Source organism: Bos taurus, chromosome 11, assembly GCF_002263795.3.
Source record: "Bos taurus isolate L1 Dominette 01449 registration number 42190680 breed Hereford chromosome 11, ARS-UCD2.0, whole genome shotgun sequence".
Classification (NCBI taxonomy): Eukaryota; Metazoa; Chordata; class Mammalia; order Artiodactyla; family Bovidae; genus Bos; species Bos taurus.
Window position 1 is genome coordinate 103,844,797 of NC_037338.1, and position 20,337 is coordinate 103,865,133.

A 20,337-nucleotide genomic window follows, 5' to 3' on the forward strand; every position below is an offset into this window, starting at 1 on the left:
CAAGAGTGTACAAGGGTTCTGATTTCTCTGCATCCCCTCCGACACTTATTTCCCATTTTTATAAAACATGCGCCATCTTGAAGTGCGTGAAGCGGCACCCTGCGGTGGCGCTGACCTGGTGGCGCTGACCTGTATTTCCGTAATGACCACGCCGGCGCTCTTCACGTGCTCAAGGCCATTTATGCGTCTTTTGGAGAAACGTGCGTTCAAGCCCATTGTGCCTTGTTTTCCCCTAATATTTATTTCTTTATTTGGCTGCGCTGGGTCTCAGTTGTGGTCCGTAGGATCAAGCTCCCTGGCCAGGGAAGGGACCCGGGCCCTCGGCACTGGGAGCACAGTCTCACCCACCGGACCACCCGGGAAGTCTCTTTGGTCCATTCTTGAATTTTTTTTTTTTTCTGTAGGGAATAGTGTTTCTTTTGTGGGGTGATCAAAATGTTCTAGAATTGTGATGATGGCTACACAGCTCAAGAAATACACCCAAACCTACAGAACTACCTACTTTAAATGAATGGTTTCTACGTGAATTATGAATAATACTGCTTAAAAAAAAACTCAGGGAAACTGCCACCAGGGGATCTCAAAGGATGTCCAGTGGAGCCCGTGCACACGTCTGGCTTCAAAAAGAAGCGACCCTGCTTCCTGAGCGGGTCCATCTGCATCCTCCCTGCCCCCAAGGCCACACCCTCTTCCCACACCAGCAGGCCACCCTGGGCCAGTCTCCCTACCCACCTGGTGGCCCACCTGGAAGCAACCCCAGCAAGCCTTCCTCTGCCCAGAGCTGTCCCACTCACCGATCTCGGCACTGGGCATCGCTCCTACCTGGCACCTCTTCCCGGATTTTAAACCAATCCTGCTCCCCATACTTGGCAACTGCTTGAAGCAACTTCTGCAGGGAGACAGGAGCAGAGCCGGTCACAACCTGCCCAGCCCAGTCCAGCCCGAACTCCAGGCCCCAGGCCCCAGACACACCGCGTCCTCCTCTGGGGCCCAGAGCCCCTTCCTCAGGCTGGGGTCCAGGCTCTTGGTCCAGCGGTAGATGAGCTGCATGGAGTCCCGCCCCTCCATGTAGTAGACAACTGCGGACAGAGGGGGCTGGTTGGCGCCGTGCTTCCTGGGTCCCCCAGAGAGGAGCCACGCTGACCACAGAGAACTGACCGCAGGTGGCCCGGACGTCACAGCACCGCCCCCGCCCCCCCAAGTGGACCAGGGCCCTGCCCGGCAGGTGTGGGACTCACTCCTCCGGTAGGGGATGTGGCTGCCGACTCGCATGGCCTGCACGAGCCGCGTGAGCATGCGGTCCTCCTCCTCCGTCCACTCCCTGCGCTTCAGGGCCGGGTTGTGCTGCTGGTACCTCTGCAAGCACTGGAAGGCGCTGCGGTGCGTCTGCAGGGCCAGAGCGGGGCAGGGGCTGACCAGGCCGCCCTGGGGGACCGGCGGAGGGCACCCCGACAGAAGGCCCAGGGCCACTGAAGAGGGCCCTTGACATCAGCTCATCGAAGTGTGCCCACAAACGTCGCCTCCCTGATGTGACACCAAAATCACCGCAAGCACAAATTCCCAAGGGAGGCCTCTGCTTCGCCAGGACTGCGGCGAAGCGTCCTGCACTACAAGCCGGGCCGCGGCCCTTAGGCACCCCCTCTGAAGCCCCCCCTCAGGGGTGGCTGAGAGATGCACGTGTCAGGGTGGTGCTGGAGAGTCCCTGGGGTGGCGCCTGTGTCCAGGGACGCCCTCTCAGGGAGAGCTCCGAGGTAAAGGCCCCCCAGCTTCCAGCTGAGCTCACAGACCCCCGGGGCCCACTGTAAACATTTCTGTGCATGTCCTCCCCCTCACTCATCTGTGGAAAAGCGGTTTTCCACGAGCCCCCTGCGGTGACGTGACGTGTCTTCTCTCCCAGAGAAAGCTCTCTGGTTACAGAGCACAGGGGTTGGCGATGTCTTTTGAGACATCAAAAGCAGGATCTGTAAAATGAAGAATTCCTAAGCTGGACTTCACCAAAGTTAAAGACAGTGGCAAGAGAATCAGAAGACAAGTCCCAGACTGGGAGCAGATAACCGCAAAAGGCACATGTGACACGGACGGTTACCTGAGTCACACAGAGCACACGCATGACTTAGCATCAGAACGTGAACAGCCTGACCAAAAGTCAGGCCAAGACCTCAGGAGACGCCGCACCAAGGGCGACATACGGAAGGCAGATAGGTGCGTGGGGACAAGTGCCCTGGACAGTCGTCCAGGAAGACGCAGGTTAACCCAAGACACTGCAAAAGCAGCCGAGATGCAGAACCCTTACGCACCAGATGAGGGGGACGCGGGGCGGCGCAGCCGCTGTGGGAGACAGCCAGCTGCTTTCTCATAAGCTGAGCGCGTCCGCACCGCGTGGCCCAGCGGCTGTGCTCCCAGGTATTTATCCAAAGGGAGGAAAACGTCCCTCCACCCAGAAACCTGCATGTGGGTGTTACTGGCAGTTTTACCCATAATTGACAAGTCTTGTAAGCGCACCCAGGATGCCCTTCGGTAGGTTAATGGAAAACTCTCGCCCATCTAGACAATGGAATGTTAATTGGCGTGAACAAGAAGAGAACCGTCAAGCCACGAAAAGACATGCAGGAACCTTAAATGCGTATCGATGAGAACCACGACGAGTCAGCGTAGATCTATCTCTGGTAAAAAAGAAAAAAAAAAATCTCCATCTTGTGAGTGATGCTCATAACAGGGGAGGCTGTGTCCATGTGGAGGCAAAGGGTGTGTGAGTAAGCCCTGTGTCTTCCTCTCAGGCTTTGCTGTGAACCTAAAACAGCTTTAAAAAAAAAAAAAAAACCAGCCTTGGGCATCCCCTGGTGGTCCGGTGGTTAAGACGCCGCGCTTCCACTGGAGGGAGCGTGGGTTCGATCCCTAGCCAGGGAACTAAGATCCCACAAGCCTCACAGTGCAGCCAAGACAAAACAAAAACACAGTCTTAAAAATACTGGGCTTCCCTGGTGGCTCCGTGATAAAGAATCCGCCTGTCAATGCAGGAGACATGGGTTCGGTCCCTGATCCGGGGAGATCCCACATGCCTTGGAGCAATGAAGCCCGTGTGCCACACCACTGATGCCCGTGTGCCCTAGAGCCCGTCTCTGCAAGAGAAGCCGCTGCAATGAGAAGCCCGCGCACTGCACCTCGAGAAAGCCCACACGCAGTGACGAAGACCCAACACAGCCAGAATCAAATGAATAATAAAAGAGACAGACTGAGGAAGTAGAGACAAGGGAAGAACTCTCTGGTGGTCCAGTCATTAGGACTCAGGGCATAAAATGACTTTTTAGAGCATCATTTACCAAGTAAGTAAAAGAGTGCGTACTAAGTTGCACAGCATCTAAATGCAATCGCAAGACAGAGACACAAGGCAGAAGGACTTGTCTGCACTGTTAGGCCAGGTTCCAGCCTAGTCGCATGAACACAACTATTTCAGAGCACAATTCACAGATGTAACAAACTCTACTTAACAGGCTTTCACAGACTCCTAGATTCAGGACAAAGGACGCACTTTGGTTTTTAAATGGCTTTGCTAAGTTTAGCTGAGTTTGCTGTAACCATGCACTTGGTCACAAAAGTGAGAAATTAAAAAGAGGAGATTTTAGGGACTTCCTTGGGGGTCTGGTGGTTAAGATTCCACACTTCCACTGCAGAGGACGCAGGTCTGACCCCTGGCTGGGGAGCTAAGATCCTGCATGCTACGTGAAGTGGCCAAAAAAATAAATAAAACGAGAATAAATTTTAAAACTGCCATAAAATTCAAACTGAAGAATAAAAGGCTTTCTAAGAAACCTCACTGTTTAAAAATGATACAACATACTTCTACATAATTTAAGATCCAAAGCAGCAATGAAAACCATAGTCACTCCAAAACCAATAAAAAAGAGACATTTTGTACCACGCTGTTCTCAGAAAACTGGACCTCAAACACCATCTTCATTAAAGACAGAGGTGAGTGAGAACTCAGTCCCTGCCTTAGGAGATGAAAAAGAACAAAACCCAAAGGAACCAGGTAAAGAGTCTTCCCAGACCACCAGAGCACGGTCCAGAGCAGGAGCTGAGGCTCGGGAAAGGGACCAAGCAGGCGGGACACCGAGGCTGCTCAGGAGGGCATCCGTGGGAGGTGGTGTGGTCCAAGCAACCTCTGACCTCCTCCAGCTGCCCTCCCGAGTGGCCCGAGCCGACCCCTCCAGCCGCCCTCCTGAGTGGCCCGAGCCAACCCCTCCAGCCGCCCTCCTGAGTGGCCCGAGCCGACCCCTCCAGCCGCCCTCCCGAGTGGCCCGAGCAGACCCTCCAGCCGCCCTCCCGAGTGGCCCGAGCCGACCCTCCAGCCGCCCTCCCGAGTGGCCCGAGCAGACCCTCTGGCGGCTGCAAGGGCGGGCCCTGGACGCAGCGTGACCCTCACCCCCAGCTCCTCGGCGATACTCTGCCAGTCCAGGTGGCCGTGCTTGGCTGCGACGGCCTTCAGCTGGGCCACCTCCTGTTCGCTCCACTCCTGCTTGTTGATGCTCGGGTGCTCGTGGTTCTGCCAGAACTTGCGGATCTCCTCCGTGCTGCGGCCTCCCTCAAACTGCAGACAGACAAACAGACCTGTCTGTGTGGGAGTGGGCCGCGGGGAGTGCGGTCTCTGTCCAGGCTGCCAGGAAGTGCCGGCGGGGAAGCCCCCAAAGCGATCCATGCTGCTGGACCTGCGTGTGACCAAAGGGAGTCCCAGCAGGCCTAGTGGCCACGCAGGTCGTGGCCTCAATGACCGGTGCTGAACCCGCCCTGGCCACTGGGACTCACGTTGACGTTGGAGATCTTGTCCCAGTCGTGGCTGTCCAGCCTGTCGCCCAGCAAGGCCTCCTCCGGGAGCTGACTGCAGAGAGGGCGGGGGCACGGGGTCATGCCAGCCCTCAGCTCCCCACAGACCATGCCCACCCCGGCAGGACCGCTCACTTGATGTCCTGCACCTCCTTCTCCGCTTCCCTGGCCTGCTTCTCCAGGATCTGCTTCTCCAGCTCGCTTGTGGCCCTGCTCTGCTTCTGCTGCAAGTACTCCAGCCTGAAAGGCAGGGAAAGGCGCCTGTGGGACCGACGGCGATGCTGTGCCCGCGGCCAGCTGGCCTGGTGTTTCCACGGATCTGGGCAGGCACCCGCGGGGCTGGTCTCCTGCCAGCACACCACGCGGCACGGCTGTGGGGAGCACAGGCTCTAAAGGCTGACCCTCCCCACCAAACACCCGGAGAGAAAGCCGCAGCCCTGTGTGCAGCTGTTGTGACGGGCACGCGGGCAGTGCACACGGCGGTGCTCACACAGGAGACACGACTGGCACCCGGCACGTCGTCCGATCTCCAAACGTGCTGACCCTCAGAGACAACCACCTCCAGGACAAGCCGAGCAGGACCCGAGGTGTGACCCCACTGCCCCAAAACAAGCCCGGACCCACTCGAGCCGGGAGGCGGCCCTAGGGACCGCTGGCCTGACCCCAGGTGCTGCAGCGTGGTCAGGAGATCCCACCCCGTCAGCACACGTGGGACGCCCGTCTTGCCAACAGTTCTCTTTCTCAGCGCAGCCCAATCCAGGCCGACGGCTCACGGAGGACGGGCTGGCCCTCACACACCCCCCCCAAGGGAGAGGCCAGGAGCTGTGCTGCTCCTGCTGCAGCGGAGGGACGCGGGCAAGGCCTCTGGCCACGGAGCCGCCAGCCCGCCCGGGCCTCGCCCCAGGGCAGGGAGCCTCCGCACTCACTTGAGCAACTTGGGCTGGAGCAGCCGCTGCAGGCGGTCACTCACCACCGACTTCCTGAGCAGGACCTTTTCCCAGGTCTTCCCTGCAGAGAGATGAGGATGCGGACGGGGTAACTCAGGGTCACACCCTGTCAGCGACGACCCCCCAGCCCACCCTGTCCAGCCCGTGGCAAGGAAGTGACCGTGCGGGAGGCCACCCGGGACTCGCCCCCAGCACACACCCCGGAGCAGGGATGAGGTGGGAGAGCACAGAGCGAGCCCGGGGAGGCCCGGTCTGTCCCTCACGAACCAACCCCGTGACCCCACTCAGTGGGGAAGGGCAGGCCCTCAGGTGGGCCAGGCCAGCGGTCAAGGCGGACTCCTGGGGCGGGGCTCGTACACTTGGTCACCAGGAGCTCCGTGAAAGCCTTGATGCCCTGGGCAGCCTTCTCCCGCGTGTCCTCGTTGGCAGGAGGCCCCTGTCGGAGAATGGCAGGCGGATCACTCTGTGGGCAGAGCCAAGCACGCTCTCCGCCGGGACTCAGGACCCTGGCCCCCAGCGTGCGTGGACGCCCGGCCCTAGAGCACGGCCTGGGGAGCGGCTCTGGACACCACCTGCAGCAGGGCCAGGGGGCTGCCCCCGCGGGGAGGACTCAGCGCCGCCTGTCCGTGGGCCGAAGCCACCTGCTCCCTCCCAAGGACACAGGCCTGCCGCTCCCTCCTGGGGCTGGCAGGGTTCCAGTTCAGCAAGGCCGGGGAACACGCTCCTGAGAATTTGAGGAAGTCCCGATGCCCACGGCAGGTCGCGGGGACGCGAGCAGCGCGCGGGCCACTCACCACTCCCGTGACCCTGTCCCTGAAGTAGGGCTTCATGAAGTGTCCGAGGTACAGGTTTGGGGGCGGGTTCCTGTCGTCCTTCACCTTGGGGCCCTTGACGCCCACAAGGTCGCCCATGACTTCCTCCTGCAGCAGACACACAGGGCCGCTGGTGGGTCGGCCAGCAGCGGCTCCCCTGGAGGACGGGACCCAGGGCCCGGTGCCCCGGGGCCGGGCAGCAGCACCTCCCGGGCCAGGCCCGCCTGACCTGCTGCTCCCGGTTCTGGGCCAGCAGCAGGCTGACCTCCGCCAGCTTCTCCCGGACCACCTCTTGGTAGACCATGTTCAGCTGCAGGCAGGTCTCCGGGTCTTCAGGGAGCGCCTTCTCCTTGGGGTCGTCCTCGTCGTTGCTGGCTTCACCCCACCTCTCTTCCTCCTGGAGACAAGCGGGGAACTGCAGGTGAGGGAGACACGCGCACACGCAGGGCTGCAGGTGAGCTGCGGTCTGGCCGCTGGGCCGGTGACACGCCACCCTGACCGTGGACCACACAGCGCCCGGACACGTCTCCTAGTTTACAACGGACCAATTTAGACGGGAGGTGGGAGGGAGGCTCATGTGTATGGCTGATATGTATGGCTGATACACGCTGATGTGTGATGGGAACCAACGCGATATTGTAAAACAATTACCTTTCAATTAAAAATGAACAAATTTAAACAAAGAAAGAAAATGATTAAAAAACAAAGCCGATTCATACGCCATCTCTAAGAATACACCTCAGGTGAGAGAATGAGGAAATGAGCAATTTTCACCGTCGACAGTAAAAACTCCCGAGAAACTCGGACTCGCTGTACAACAGGTTTGCTGGCAGACGCAGGGAGTGGGAACGTGGGCCCCACGGCGCCGGCAAGACTGAAACCAAGCTGAGCCAAACGGCCACCTCAAGGTGGCGCGTCTGAAGGCTGCGGAACTACAGTAAGTCCGTATCAGGGCACCACCCAGCTACTACAAAGAGGAAGCAAATCCATGTCTATCGACTTAGTGGAAAAACAAAAAGCAATTATAAAAATTTCCCAAACTAACAGAAAATCACAAGATGCACAGACGGCAGGCACGGAGCGGCAGGCCCGAGCGCTCCCTCTGCTCCCAGCTGCTGCTCTCGGCTCCAGCGCGCGCGCACCGACTGGGGCTGCCACTGCCCCCGACGCATGGAGCAGTGACTACGGGGCAGGACCAGGCAGCACGCTCAGCCTCCCCCGAGTCATGTCTGGCTGAGGTCAGTGCGGCCGGCAGGAGCTAAGAGAAGGCGAGAGGAGTGAACGCCCAGCTGTGATGACGGTTATCTCTAGGGACGTGTGTACTTCTGATGACACCCCTTCTCTCTTGACTGACAACATCCGTGAGACTTTAATAATGCAGAAGAGCCAAGGTGAGTTCCAAGCACCCCCTCCCCAGACCCACTGGAAGGGTGGTGTGTCCACTTTAGCGAGCACGACCACCTCAGGCCGCAGGTTACCGAGAGCAGTGGGCCAGCAGCGTCCGAGTCCAAGTCCTCGTCGGGCAGCAAATCTGCAGGAATGCAAGCACACGGTGTCGGTGCCCAGCGCTGGACGCAGCAGCTGGTGATGCACCCCACAGGTGCTGAAACCAACCGGCCAGTGCAGCCACAGACCGGGGGGCGGCGGGGGGGGGGAGCTGAAGTGAGGAGGTCCACAGGGGACAAGAGGCCTGGGGTGGGATGCACGCTGCGTGGACCTCCCCCACTCCCCGCCTATGCCCGGGGGGCTGAGCACAGCCTTCTGTGTGCAGTGGGCACTGGGCTGAGGGTAGGATGAGCCAGAAAGACAAGATGTCAGCCTAACGTGGGGCTTCCCCAGGCATGGAGCAAACAGGAACTGTAGGGACAGCCAGGGCAGGCTTCACGCGAGACAGCTCTGTCCTTGGGGAACTGGAGCTGGTCAGAGCGGGGAGGGGGGCCACGCACAGAGGCCCAGGATCAGGTGAGAGAAGGCCCGTGTAGCTGGGAACCGTGACAGGCTCAGCCTGAGGGCCGCCCCTGAGCCTGAGGGATGGGAGGCTGGGCCCTGGATGGCTCGGTCTGTGCAGGCAGACCTCAGGCCAGAGCTGCCGGGAGGGGTGCTCGGGGCCCAGGGGAGCACATGGGGTGGGCAGAAGGGGAGCCCTGGCAGCGGGGGCCTCCGACAGAGGGCAGCTGCCTGAGCACCAGGAAGAGATCCAAGGGGTCTCAGCGGTGGCAGACTGTTCAAGCCGGGGGGCTGAGGCCAGCAGCCTTCCGATCCTGAGAAGGAGAGCAGGGCCCCCCTCCCAGGACAGCCTGCGGCCCCAAGAGGCAGGGTGCTCATGCATGCCCGCAGGGCCAGGGGCTGATGAGAGCATGGTGATGCTGGCCAGCGGACTAAAGACCCAGCGGTGTGACGCACTGTGGCTGACCGTGGTCCAAGGGCAGACACGGCCGCTCTGACCAAGGAGTGTGGGTGCTGACCTGCATCCGAATCCGAGTTGAGACTGGACTCTGAGACGTCCATGCTGACGCTCGAGCAGCAAGGATCCAAGATCCTCTCCAGCTGCTGGATCTCCCTGGAGATCCTCTCTCTCTCAGCATCCACATCCATGACAGCCCCGCCTGCAACACATCCTGAGATGTCAGAAACCCAGAGCACGCGGGAACCCCACCTGCCCCTCAGACGCTCGGCCCTGCGGGGGACGGCAGAAGCCTGACCAGAGCAGGCACGGGGCTCCGAGAAGCCCAGGCGTGACGATGGTATCTCTGGGGAGCCTTGGGCCTACCTGGCACCCCCAGGGCCCTGTGAGCTCCTGCTCTTTGCCTTGTCAGCCACGCTGAGGCTGCAGCCAGCACCGGGGCAGGGGTTGCGGGAGGGCAGTGATGGATAGCAACACCGCCCAGCTGCCCGGTCTGTCTTCCCACCACAAAACCCAATGCGTCAAAAGCAAAGTGTGGTGGCAAAGTCACTAGAGGACAAGGACGAGGCCCATAACCCCGAGGTGCATCCGCTCGCCCCCCAGCACAGAGCTGGACACAGAGGGCATCGGGTACCAAATAAAATACACACCCACCAGGGGGCAGGGTCCACAGCCTTGGGTGGAAGCCCCCTCCGGGAGGGCAGGGCCTGCTGAAGCCCCAGCACAACACCTGGCTTTCGGGACTGAGCCTGAACAAGCCTCTGAGAAAGGAACAGGTACCTCTTTTCCTTTGGAAACAACAGTCTGGGACGTCTAATAAACAAGTGGGAGAATAAACCGGCGGCAGCGGGAACGCCAGGGAAACACAGGCTCAGACTTAGGGGCCAAAACACCCAGGAGAAGCCCCTTCCCACCCGTGGCCGCCCCGCAACGCCCCCCCGGTGCAGGCGATCGGGGGCCTCCAGAGCGGCAAACAGGGCCGCCGCCGCCACCCGGAACGCCCCCAGCTCGCGGGCAGCGGGAACGAGGCTTCCAGGACGGGCGGCGTAGTCCGGCCGCTCGGCCCGCGCGCCCCCGACGGGGCCCGGGCGATAACAAGGCCCTGCGCGTACCCCGCTCCCCAGCCGGCCTGCATGCCGCCTCTCGCCGCTCCTCCCCCGCCGCCCCCGGGCTCTCCCGGGTCGCTCCTCCTCCCGGCCCTCCCCTGCCCGCTCCTCACCTGCACTGGGACCCGGCCCCTCAGCCTCCACGCACACGCTTCCTTACGTCGCCGCGGGCCGGAAGTCCCGCCTCCAAGGCCGCGACGGAAACGCAAGGCACGTTGGGATCGGGCTCTCGGGCCGGGCCGGTGGTGCCCCCGCGCGGCCAGCATTGGAACTGCCCGCGTCCGCCGGCACTCGGCTGGGGTCCCGGGTGCCTTGGTCACGCTCCCGGGGGTGGGACCTCTTGCAGCCGCCCCCGAGCTTGTCTGTGCTGTTTCTCCGTGAGTTGTCTCCAGGGTTTTGGTAGAGGAACCGAGGAGAAAACCCGCCGAGTGCTCAGGACTGTCCTGGCCATGGCCACGTCAGTTCAGTTCAGTTCAGTCTCTCGATCATGTTCGACTCTTTTCGATCACATGAATCGCAGCACGCCAGGCCTCCCTGTCCATCACCAGCTCCCGAGTTTACCCAAACTCATGTCCATCGAGTCGGTGATGCCATCCAGCCATCTCATCCTCTGTCGTTCCCTTCTCCTCCTGACCCCAATCCCTCCCAGCATCAGGGTGTTTTCCAATGAGTCAACTCTTCACATGAGGTGGCCAAAGTATTGGAGTTTTAGCCCCAGCATCAGTCCTTCCAAAGAACACGCAGGACTGATCTCCTTTAGGATGGATTGGTTGGATCTCCTTGCAGTCCAAGGGACTCTGAAGAGTCTTCTCCAACACCACAGTTCAAAAGCATCAATTCTTCGGAGCTCAGCTTTCTTCACAGTCCAACTCTCATATCCATACATGACCACTGGAAAAACCATAGCCTTGACTAGAGGGACCTTTTTGGCAAAGTAATGTCTCTGCTTTTTAATATGCTGTCTAGGTTGCTCATAACTTTCCTTCCAAGGAATAAGCGTCTTTTAATTTAATGGCTGCAGTCACCATCTGCAGTGATTTTGGAGCCCCCTAAAATTAGTCTGACTGCTGGGAGCCGGTGAGGCATTCCACTCGTGACAAAGGTCATGAGGAAGGAGGCTTAGCATACGCAAAGGCGGGATCGAGCCTCAGGAGTCCGCCCGGATATTCTCGAGCATCTACCCCCAAAAAAACCAGAGTCTGCCTACTTTATTGCTTTGTGCTCTCACCTCTGACTTTACTGGGGGCTGTCCCCTACCACCATCTCGCTCTCTCTGTCAAAGAGTTAACTTACAGCTCCAATTAATAAAGTTCCTGGGCAATTAGGAGTGTTTAAATCCAAACCCCTCAGATGGCTCTCTAACTCGCCTGACAAGTTTACCCGGACTCCTACAGCTATGCATACGATTGTTTACAGTCTCCCAGCCTCGAGAGGCACGGGAAGCTTAAGATATTCAAATAGCTTAGAACCTCTCAGAGAGTTAGAAACTGTCAGAATAAACTAGTAAAGGATTTCATTGATGAGCCAATGCTTGTTGCCAAGTTTTCACATCCCCTGAATTGTATCCTTGAATGTGTATTAATTAATATAGTTGGTATGTAGAAAAAATAAGTAGTGGCCTTGGTGTTAGTAACTTTAGACCCTTAAGGTAATAAATTCTTTCCTTTGTTGTAAACCCATTACACATCCGCCCTATAGGAATGCAATTTTATCTTTGGAAGATGGCGCTAAACCTTAAAATAATTACTCTTAGAGAAGATAAGTCTTTGTTGACAAGTCCTTGTCAAGAGTCATAAAATGTTAGTAGGCCTTCTGGCCAGAAGATGATGTAAATCACCTAAACCATTTGTATATGATAAATTTGCAGGAAAGAAACCCTGGTTTTTGATAAGAATCAAAGACTGCTGACTTTGCATCCCCTATTATCCTCTATGTGTAACTTAGGGTATAAAAGCCCCTGTTAAAAATAAAGCTACGGGCCTTGCTCACCAATGCTTGGTCTCCCCATGTCATTCTTCCCTTTAACTTCCAGCTGAGTCTCCATCTGGAGCGCGGAACCCACCACGCTTACTAATTATGCCTGGGCTTCTAAGACCCACTCGAGAACGTGTCTAGGGTGAGGCACCTTCCGCTATTCGAGAGGGCGCCTGCGGCCTACGTAAGTGGTGCAAACTTCTTGTCTTGAAGTTTTATTGGTCTCCCGCGTAAACCAAGCTACTCAGCCTCTTTTCTCCACTGAATTTTCCTACTGAGCTATCCTCATTCTATTATTCTTTATATCTCTAATTAGCATATAAATAGTCGCCTAGGCCGTCTCTCCTTCGAATACCCTGGATCAGCTGGGGCTGGACCTCGGCATCTGACAGTTTCCACTGTTTCCCCATCTATTTGCCATGAAGTGATGGGACCAGATGCCATGATCTTAGTTTGCTGAATGTTGAGCTTTAAGCCAACTTTTTCACTCTCCTCTTTTGCTTTCATCAAGAGGCTTTTTAGTTTCTCTTCCCTTTCTGCCATAAGGGTGGTGTCATCTGCATATCTGAGGTTACTGATATTTCTCCCAGCAATCTTGATTCTAGCTTGTGCTTCTTCTAGCCCAGTGTTTCTCATGAGGTACTCTGCATATACGTTAAATAAGCAGGGTGACAATATACAGCCTTGACGTACTGCTTTTCCTATTTGGAACCAGTCTGTTGTTCCATGTCCAGTTCTAACTGTTGCTTCCTGACCTGCATATAGGTTTCTCAAGAGGCAGGTCAGGTGGTCTGGTATTCCCATCTCTTTCAGAGTTTTCCAAAGTTTATTGTGATCCACACAGTCAAAGGCTTTCGCATAGTCAATAAAGCAGAAATAGATGTTTTTCTGGAACTCTCTTGCTTTTTCCATGATCCAGAGGATGTTGGCAATTTGATCTCTGGTTCCTCTGCCTTTTCTAAAACCAGCTTGAAGATCAGGTAGTTCACGGTTCACGTACTGCTGAAGCCTGGCTTGGAGAATTTTGAGCATTACTTTGCTACTGTGTCAGATGAGTGCAGTTGTGTGGTAGTCTGAGCATCCTTTGGCCTTGCCTTTCTTTGGGATTTGCCTCCCCGTGGCCAGAGTCCCGGGATGGGTGGGCGCCCACGCCCTTCTGGTGAGCCAGCGATGGGGCTGCAGAGCTGCCAGTCCATCCCTTGCTCGCCCAGCACCCACGTGATAGCCCAGGTCTGGACCCCCACGGAGTTCAGATCCACAGGCAGAGACACCTGGTCAACAAAGTCAAGCCAGTGTGAATTGTCATCTGAGGTTTTCTTTTCTTCTTTTACTGTGGAACACTTCAAGCCGCTCTGCCTCTTGCCCAGCCAGCCCGGCCTGTGGGCCGGTGGGTGAAGGCAACTCAAAGATGGTGATCTAGTGCCCTCTGCAGGGCTGTGCATAGAGCCACCCATGCCGTCACATGTACCCATGCAAGAGACCCTCACTCTTAACACTCTCCGGCTAGACTTCCAGGTTTGAAGTCTGCCCTGAAAACTGATCTGGGAGCCCACTTTTCACCAACAGGCAGGAGCAAGAGGTGGTGGGTGGGGGTAAGATGTAGGTCAGAGGGGGCCAGAGGGGGCCCTGTATCTTAGGGCCAGAAGACCGTAGACTTCTGAGCTAAGATCAGAGGGCCTAGCAATGTGAACATCTTGAAAATCCGATGAAGTGATGGCAAACGCGCCAACGCTGGACTCGTGGGTCCCACTCGAGACACATAAGCCTGCCCTGCCCACAGCTCTCCACAGTCCGCGGTCGCTGTGGCCAGGCCCCGCGGCAGTTGTGGGCAAACCCTAACCCCATAATCTGCATTACCAGCACAAACCACCTGTTAGAACAAGGCTGACAGTGTGATTCTCAAACATAAAGAGCAGGCTCAACAGGGAAAAAAGGGACACTGCATGTGACTTTTAGAGTTTATTAAATAAGAAAACTGTCGATTTGAACAGGAGGAGAAAAGGACGTTTATTTTAAAAAAATAACACCCACAGGAAAAGAGCACAAAAGGCATCTAGTGTGTGTTACAGCTCCTCCGATAGGAGGGGCTGGAAGGCACCCTGGGGGCCCTCAAGCTGACCTGGGGAGTCTGCGCACGCTTCCCGTCCCTGAACCCTGCACGTCGCTGCGCAAGCTGCCGCTGGAAACGCCTATCAAGCCCTCCAGCCACAGCGCTCCCAGGCGAAGGCCCGTGAAGAGATGCTCTTAGCCCGCGTCCGGCTGTGGAATGCCTGTGCTGACCTTGGTCCCTGGGGGACAACAGTGGCCGCCGTGCAGGGCGCCTGTGCTCAGACCACCAAGCAAGAGCCCTCCCCTGCCAGAAGCTGAGGGAGCAGACCGCAAGCCAGGGCACGCTGAGCGAGGGCAGTAAGGCACACGTCCCTGTCCAAGGCGAGGGCGTGCTTTTCGGCTCGCGTAGTGTGTCTCTACTGACAAAAGAAAGACGGCCAACGGAACTCATCTTACAGCTAGAGCGCTGCAGTGACGACGGAAACACTACAGAACCGCTGCTTTCGTTTACTAACTTAAAAAAAAAATCACTGGCTTTTATAGAATTGCCTTCAAATAGATGATCAGCGTCTACGAGGCGGTGTGGAGCTCAGCTAGAAAGGCTACGCAGAAGCGCAGGTGCGGCCCCGTGTGTGGCTAATAACACTGCCGCACGTCACGAAGTTAGTGTCTTGGGATAAAGCTTTACTGTGGGTGAAGTCTGCACACTCAGAGACGCCGCGGCAGCTTGGAATCCGTCGGGAAGTGGTTTCAGGATGTAAACAGAGCTGGGAGCTGGAAGCACCTCCGTGGCTCTCACGACTCCTCCCCTTGGTCTTTAATCTCAGAAATTCTGTCTATAGATTTAAGGATTTCAGCAACGAGATTCAACGTTTCAGCTCCAGAAACCAGCTGCCTGAAATGAAAGCCCAGAGGTGACGGATGGCTTCTATTAATACAATCGCTCCGGGGCAGTAACAGAAGCACAGGGACTTCCCTGGTGGCCCAGGGGTTAGGGTTTCACGCTTTCACTGCAGGGAGCACAGGTTTGAGCTCTGGCTGGAGAACTAAGAACCCAAAAGCTGCGTGGTGCATCCTGACCCCACCCCCGCCCCACAAAAAATACTCCCCATAAACCCCCAAACAAACACACACAACAAAAACCCCAGAGCGTTAAAGCAAAGAAGGTCTCGAGCAAAAGCCGCAGTTTGTTCAACGTCAGATTTACTCTCCAGACACACTACGTGTTCAGCTTAAAGGTGACGGGCCTCACTGTCTGTGGCTGAGGCTGGACACCGCTGCCCGCTGCGCTCAAGGGAGACAGAGGACGCCAGCCCAGGACGCCTCCCGGGAGCCCTGTTCAAGTTCGTGTGTTTTTATGAGAGAGACAGTACTGTCATCCTGTTTCACCCAAAATCTTGGTAGACGTCTTGCAGGCGATTAAGACCTGCCTGATGCTAACCCTCAAGCCTCCCAGGTGAGAATGGTTATCAGTTATCCCCATGTGGACCGGGAGGGGCTGCTGGCCCAGGCTGCCTCCCATGACCCTGGGGTGAACAGGGTCACGAGCCCGCCCCCCAGCCTGCAGCTTCGACAGCGGCCAGGGCCCCGCACTCACTTAATGGAGGCATGAGCATTGTTCATGACCACACGGAGGTTCTGCAGGGCCACGTCCGTGTTCTGCTTCACCACCGTCAGGCTGGCGCCCTGGCCTGACCGCAGGGCTTCGTTCTCACGCTTGAAGTCAGAGACCTGGGCCTGTGGGAGAGGAGACGTTACGACTTTCCCGGCTGAGCAGGAAGCGGCCAAGAGGCCGTCCGACCGAAACCAAGCCCCGCGCCCGAGGCAGTGCGACCAGAGGGCACCGTGTGCCCCCACGACAAGGCGCCCTGCCCTGACTGGGGGGCTCCTGAAGGACATGACCTCTTGCCGTGCTGGTACCTCGCCCGCCATCTGGGGTGCTCGGACCCACCCCCAGCCCCGTGTGGGGCTCAACCAGGAGGCCCTGAGAAGGCAGCTCATACGTCCTGATTCGGGTGCTTTGTCTTGTTGGGAGGGAACTGGAGGGGAGGGTGGAGGAGGAAAGGTTCTTTCACTCACACGCGAACTGGTGAGGCCCTCTTGCTAGTTACCTGGAGCAAGCTGACCTCCTGTCTCAGTTTCAGGACGTGATTTTCTGCCTTCACTGCACGTTTCTGATTCCCCGACCAAAAAAAAAAAAAAGCCATCACTGACACGGCAGCTTGGACACAGCACATCCCCTTGTTCCCGTCCGTCCCCGTCACCTGGCGGGCCCGCCCAACGGCTGGGCAGCCCATAGGAGGGACCCCTGCTCATGGCCCCGGCCTGGGCCCCCCAGGTAGCGGCACCCGACGCTTCACGACGTCTGGCCAGGCAGGCCCGCCCACCTCTCCGCTGCAAACAAGGGCCCTGGCTGCTCACAGTCATGAGCTCCAGATTCTGCTCCACCTGCTGCACCACCGACTCCAGGTCGTGATAGTCACTCTCCTCCTTGATCATTTTCGCTTCTAACTTCCGCTCAAGCGTCCTCACCCTTGTTAAGGAAAAGGCCTGGGTTATCAACAACTCCTGTGACTAATTCTGAGCGTAACAGACTATCAGAAGTTTTAACTGGATTGATCAGATAAAAGCCACAGGAGCCCAGGGTTAAAGCCGCAGCTGGAGGAGCACAGCCTTGGAGCTAGACACAGGCCAGCTCACGGTCGGGGTGCCCAGGGCGGCGGGGGGGCTATCTGACAGCCCCCTGCGCCACCATCAAGAGTGGCTGGTTTGGCTCTGTTTTCAACTAAACTTTAACACAGAACATGAGAAACGTATCTGACACCGAGGATTTAGTGCAATAAAACCCGGGCTCAGTCCAACCCCCATACTTCATTATCGCTTTCACAGTGGTTTCTGAGGGTCGGGACATGGTTGAATTGCGAGCCTATCCAAAAGCTTACATACATTTCTGTTTGAGTTTCAGAGAAGCTCTGAATCTCAGTCAGCTTTCTTCTTAGCTTAGAATTCTCATCTTTCAGCTGCAGAAAAAGAAAATCCTTATTAGAACTCAGTGTCTCACTCAAAAGGAGTCTTCATTTTCACAGTTTGGCTCTGGAACTTCTTAATAAACAAAAACATTCCAGAGTATCACTCTATAGTCCACATAGAGAAAGAGAGAACCGAAGTGTCTGCTTTTTAGAACCTGTCACAGACTCCACTTTTACTCAGAATAACTCTAAGCGACTGTAATCTTTTCACCAGGCAAGCTGTCCTCAACCGCTGCCTGGAGTGGACCATTTTCTGAGGGGCAGCGCTCTGAGGGTCTCCCCCTGCCCCCGTTCATGCTGGAGACTGGCCCCCCGGCAGTCCTCTGCCAGTCCTCCTTGGGTCTTTCCGGGCGCCGACACGGTAAGCACGGGGATGCTGCCGCAGCTGCGACACCACAGCCTTTCGTGCTTGGAGCCCAAACCCCAGGCCATGGAGGACGCTGGGGGCTCCGGCATCCTCCAAGAATGCTGCTCAGGCACGAGCAGTGACCAGGGAGGGGCGCCGACACAACCCCCACCTCACTTACTGCTTCGTAACTTATCTGCAGTGTCCGAAGGTGCCTGTCCCCCAGACTCTCTCCGTGGGCTGTGAAGTCAGCGCTGGGGCTCCCCGTCGGGGAGATGCGAGAGTCGGAGTCGCTCAGCGTCCATGGGGGCAGAGACTCGGGCCCCACCAGCTCCGACGGGTTGGAGAAAAAGGAGACGTACGTGCTGCAGGGCGACGTGCTGGCGGCCACCCTGGAGGAGTGCGTCTGCTCCATGGCGGACGGCAGGTAGGCCCCGTTCCACCCGTCCTCCTCATCCTCATCCTCGTCCAGGAGGTCGCCAGCCCCCGTTGGGTCTTCAAAAAATGGCTGCTGATATTCCAGGCCATAGCCCACAGTCTGGGAAGCTGGGGAGGTGCGGTCGAGTCCCAGCGAGTGCCTCGTGGCTTCCTAGAGAAGGCGGGGAAGTGATGCTTAGACTGGGGCCATTGCAGGCCGTCCCTCCCAGACGTCTGCTGCTGGCACAGAGAGAGAGGAGCCTGGTGGGCCTGAACTCCTCACTGCCCCGCTTCGTCCCTTGTCCCGCGCGCCTCAGGAGAGACGTCCGGAGGGCTTCCAGGGTCGCTGCGAACGCGGCCTCAGGCATACCTGTGAGTAAACTCTGCTGTCGGTGTCCTCTTTCGACAGGCTCAGGTTCTTGGTCTTCAAAAACTCTTTAAAGGAGAACGGGTTTGCCGCTTCCAGATCTCCAAGTTTATCATCTGAAAGACACCAAGTGTCACACAGGAGAAAGCCTCTCGAAGGCCCTCAGAGGGAGCTCCTATTCCCTGCCCTCGCCTGAACGCGACCCCACCTACACTGGGAATGCTCATGTCCTTTCCGTCACCGGGAGATGACCAGCTGCCTGACAGGACGGGCGACTGGGGCGTCCGAGAGCCTGGTTCCCGCCCCGCCCCGCGCCCCCTGCGCCTTGTTGCCGTCGGGCTCCACGTGGGGAGCGCGGAGGCGCCTGTGGCCCGCCTCCCAGCCAGAGGCTTCAGGAACAGCCTCTTCCCGCCTCACCTCAGCTTTCCCTTCTCTCTCCACTCCCTGGGGACCCAGGCAGCCACACCGCAGCCCTTTCAGCCCACCGATGACGCCCAGCCCAGTTGCCAGTCCTGTGTGAAGTTGGCTCCTGTGACTTCAGCTCCACCCCCGTCTCTTCAGACCCCTCAGGCGTGACTTCCCTCCTGCCCTGCGCCCTCCTTCCCTCCACCTGACGGTGAAGATCAGATCTGTGGGGCTCTACTCCCACTGGCTCTTCCGGGCTCCAGGTATACTAGTTATACGCTGTGAGATCTACAGCCCCACCCCTGGGCATGTGCCTGGCACGTGGAGACACGGGTGGAGAGAAAAACAAAGGATTACCGAACTACTCTACCTCCAAAGTGTGTGTTCTGAGCTCCCGGTGGACCTTGCTTAGCACACTTCCCCTTTCCATAGCCAAAATCTGCAGAGAGACACCATCACCCCACTGTGACCACACGAGTGCTCTGTGACCCCAGCTTTCTCTGACACGGGGTCTCTAGTGCAGCGGTTTCTCACAGCCTGGAGGACGTTTAAAGCTCACGCCCATGGGCTCCTGCCTCTGGACATGGGCTGCTGCCATGGGCCTTGGCATCTGTGATTCTGAAATACCTCCCAATAGGTTTGACGCCCAGTGGGGCAGATCTTGTGGTACCTCCTGAACGCCCACAAGGGTGGTCAATGGCTCTCAGACCCCGACAGAATCACCTAAATGCCCCCGAATACCCTGAAGGCCAAGCAGTGTTAGCCGCCTGGGGAGAATTAGGAGGAACTAAAGCTGGCCTCCGCCTAGCTGCAGGGGACCAAGGAATGGGAAGCCTGGTCTGCTGAAGGCTCCCTTATCCTTCCCACCTCGAAGAAAGACAGGGTTTTCTGTGCTCACCCTGGGCCTACCTCTAAGCCAACATTTACTGCGGTCTACCGGAACTGTCTGGCGGGGCGGGGGCGGGGGCGGGGGGTTCTCCACTATCAGACTGTGAGCTCCAGGCGGCGGGACTCCCAGTGCCCGGCACACGGTGGGGCTAGTGGTCATCGCGAGGGGTGAGCTGCGCTACCGCGCGGTACCACAAGCAGCGCCGGCCCCGGGGAGGGCGGGGTCCCTGAAGCTCTTCTCTCACCTGTGTCTCCCACGGAAGCTAGCACCGGACTGGGCACATAGCACATAAACGTCGGCCGAATGCCGAAGAAGTGGGACTCCAGGTCCCTGGCTGGGGGGCGCTCACAGTCTAGCTGGGGGAGACAAGACCGGCGCTCATAGAACGCGGGAGCTGTAATAACAACAAGAGCGACTTCACCCGCGCGCCCGCCTCACCTGGACCTCAGCGCGGCCGCCGGGCCGCGGCCGCCCGCCCGTCCCCCGCCCGCTCACCGTCCGGAATGACGAGGCTCCGGGCCCGGGACAGCGGGGTGACGCCCGGGCGGCGCGCGTAGCCCGCCATCGCCGCGGGCTGCGCGGCGCCAGCCCTCTTCAGCCCGGCAGCGGCGGCTCCATGGCCCCGGCTCCGTCCCGGCCGCGGCCCGAGTCGCCCGCCTCCGTCGCCCGCCGCTCGGCCGCCGCTCCGAGCCGCTGGCCGCTGCTTGCGCTCTGCGCACCGGAATCGCGAGGCCGAGCGCCGCGAGCGGGCGCCGGGGGGGCGGGGCGCCG

General features: G+C 58.1%; 2 protein-coding genes across 13 annotated transcripts in view; both read right to left on the reverse strand.

The window, feature by feature from the left end:
* Window positions 1-10,248, reverse strand: part of SNAPC4 (small nuclear RNA activating complex polypeptide 4) — a 23,967-nt gene extending 13,719 nt beyond the window's left edge. For 4 of the 5 annotated variants that reach the window (XM_059891891.1, XM_024999636.2, XM_059891889.1 and 1 more), the window contains exons 1-13: window positions 10,204-10,248; window positions 9,046-9,186; window positions 8,059-8,111; window positions 6,810-6,977; window positions 6,563-6,688; window positions 6,126-6,204; window positions 5,748-5,829; window positions 4,957-5,061; window positions 4,804-4,876; window positions 4,424-4,588; window positions 1,239-1,386; window positions 973-1,079; window positions 795-889 (exon numbers count right to left, since the gene is read on the reverse strand). In XM_059891891.1, the coding sequence (XP_059747874.1) occupies window positions 795-889; window positions 973-1,079; window positions 1,239-1,386; window positions 4,424-4,588; window positions 4,804-4,876; window positions 4,957-5,061; window positions 5,748-5,829; window positions 6,126-6,204; window positions 6,563-6,688; window positions 6,810-6,977; window positions 8,059-8,111; window positions 9,046-9,175 (1,331 nt within the window). In that variant the 5' untranslated portion in view covers window positions 9,176-9,186; window positions 10,204-10,248. Of the gene's footprint in view, window positions 1-794; window positions 890-972; window positions 1,080-1,238; window positions 1,387-4,423; window positions 4,589-4,803; window positions 4,877-4,956; window positions 5,062-5,747; window positions 5,830-6,125; window positions 6,205-6,562; window positions 6,689-6,809; window positions 6,978-8,058; window positions 8,112-9,045; window positions 9,187-9,764 lie in introns of all 5 variants that reach the window. The other variant, XM_059891890.1, reaches the window with a different exon arrangement.
* A 3,762-nt stretch (window positions 10,249-14,010) lies between these two features.
* ENTR1 (endosome associated trafficking regulator 1) lies at window positions 14,011-20,300 on the reverse strand. Of its 8 annotated transcripts, none has more exons than XM_024998528.2 (10): window positions 20,062-20,300; window positions 19,811-19,960; window positions 19,048-19,116; window positions 18,276-18,388; window positions 17,670-18,077; window positions 17,060-17,133; window positions 16,535-16,646; window positions 16,225-16,287; window positions 15,711-15,850; window positions 14,011-15,008 (listed from the first exon to the last, which is right to left on the reverse strand). In XM_024998528.2, the coding sequence occupies exons 1-10, from the start codon at window positions 20,129-20,131 to the stop codon at window positions 14,909-14,911; spliced, it is 1,299 nt and encodes a 432-aa protein (XP_024854296.1). In that variant the 5' UTR covers window positions 20,132-20,300; the 3' UTR covers window positions 14,011-14,908.
* Window positions 20,301-20,337: the final 37 nt, after the last annotated feature.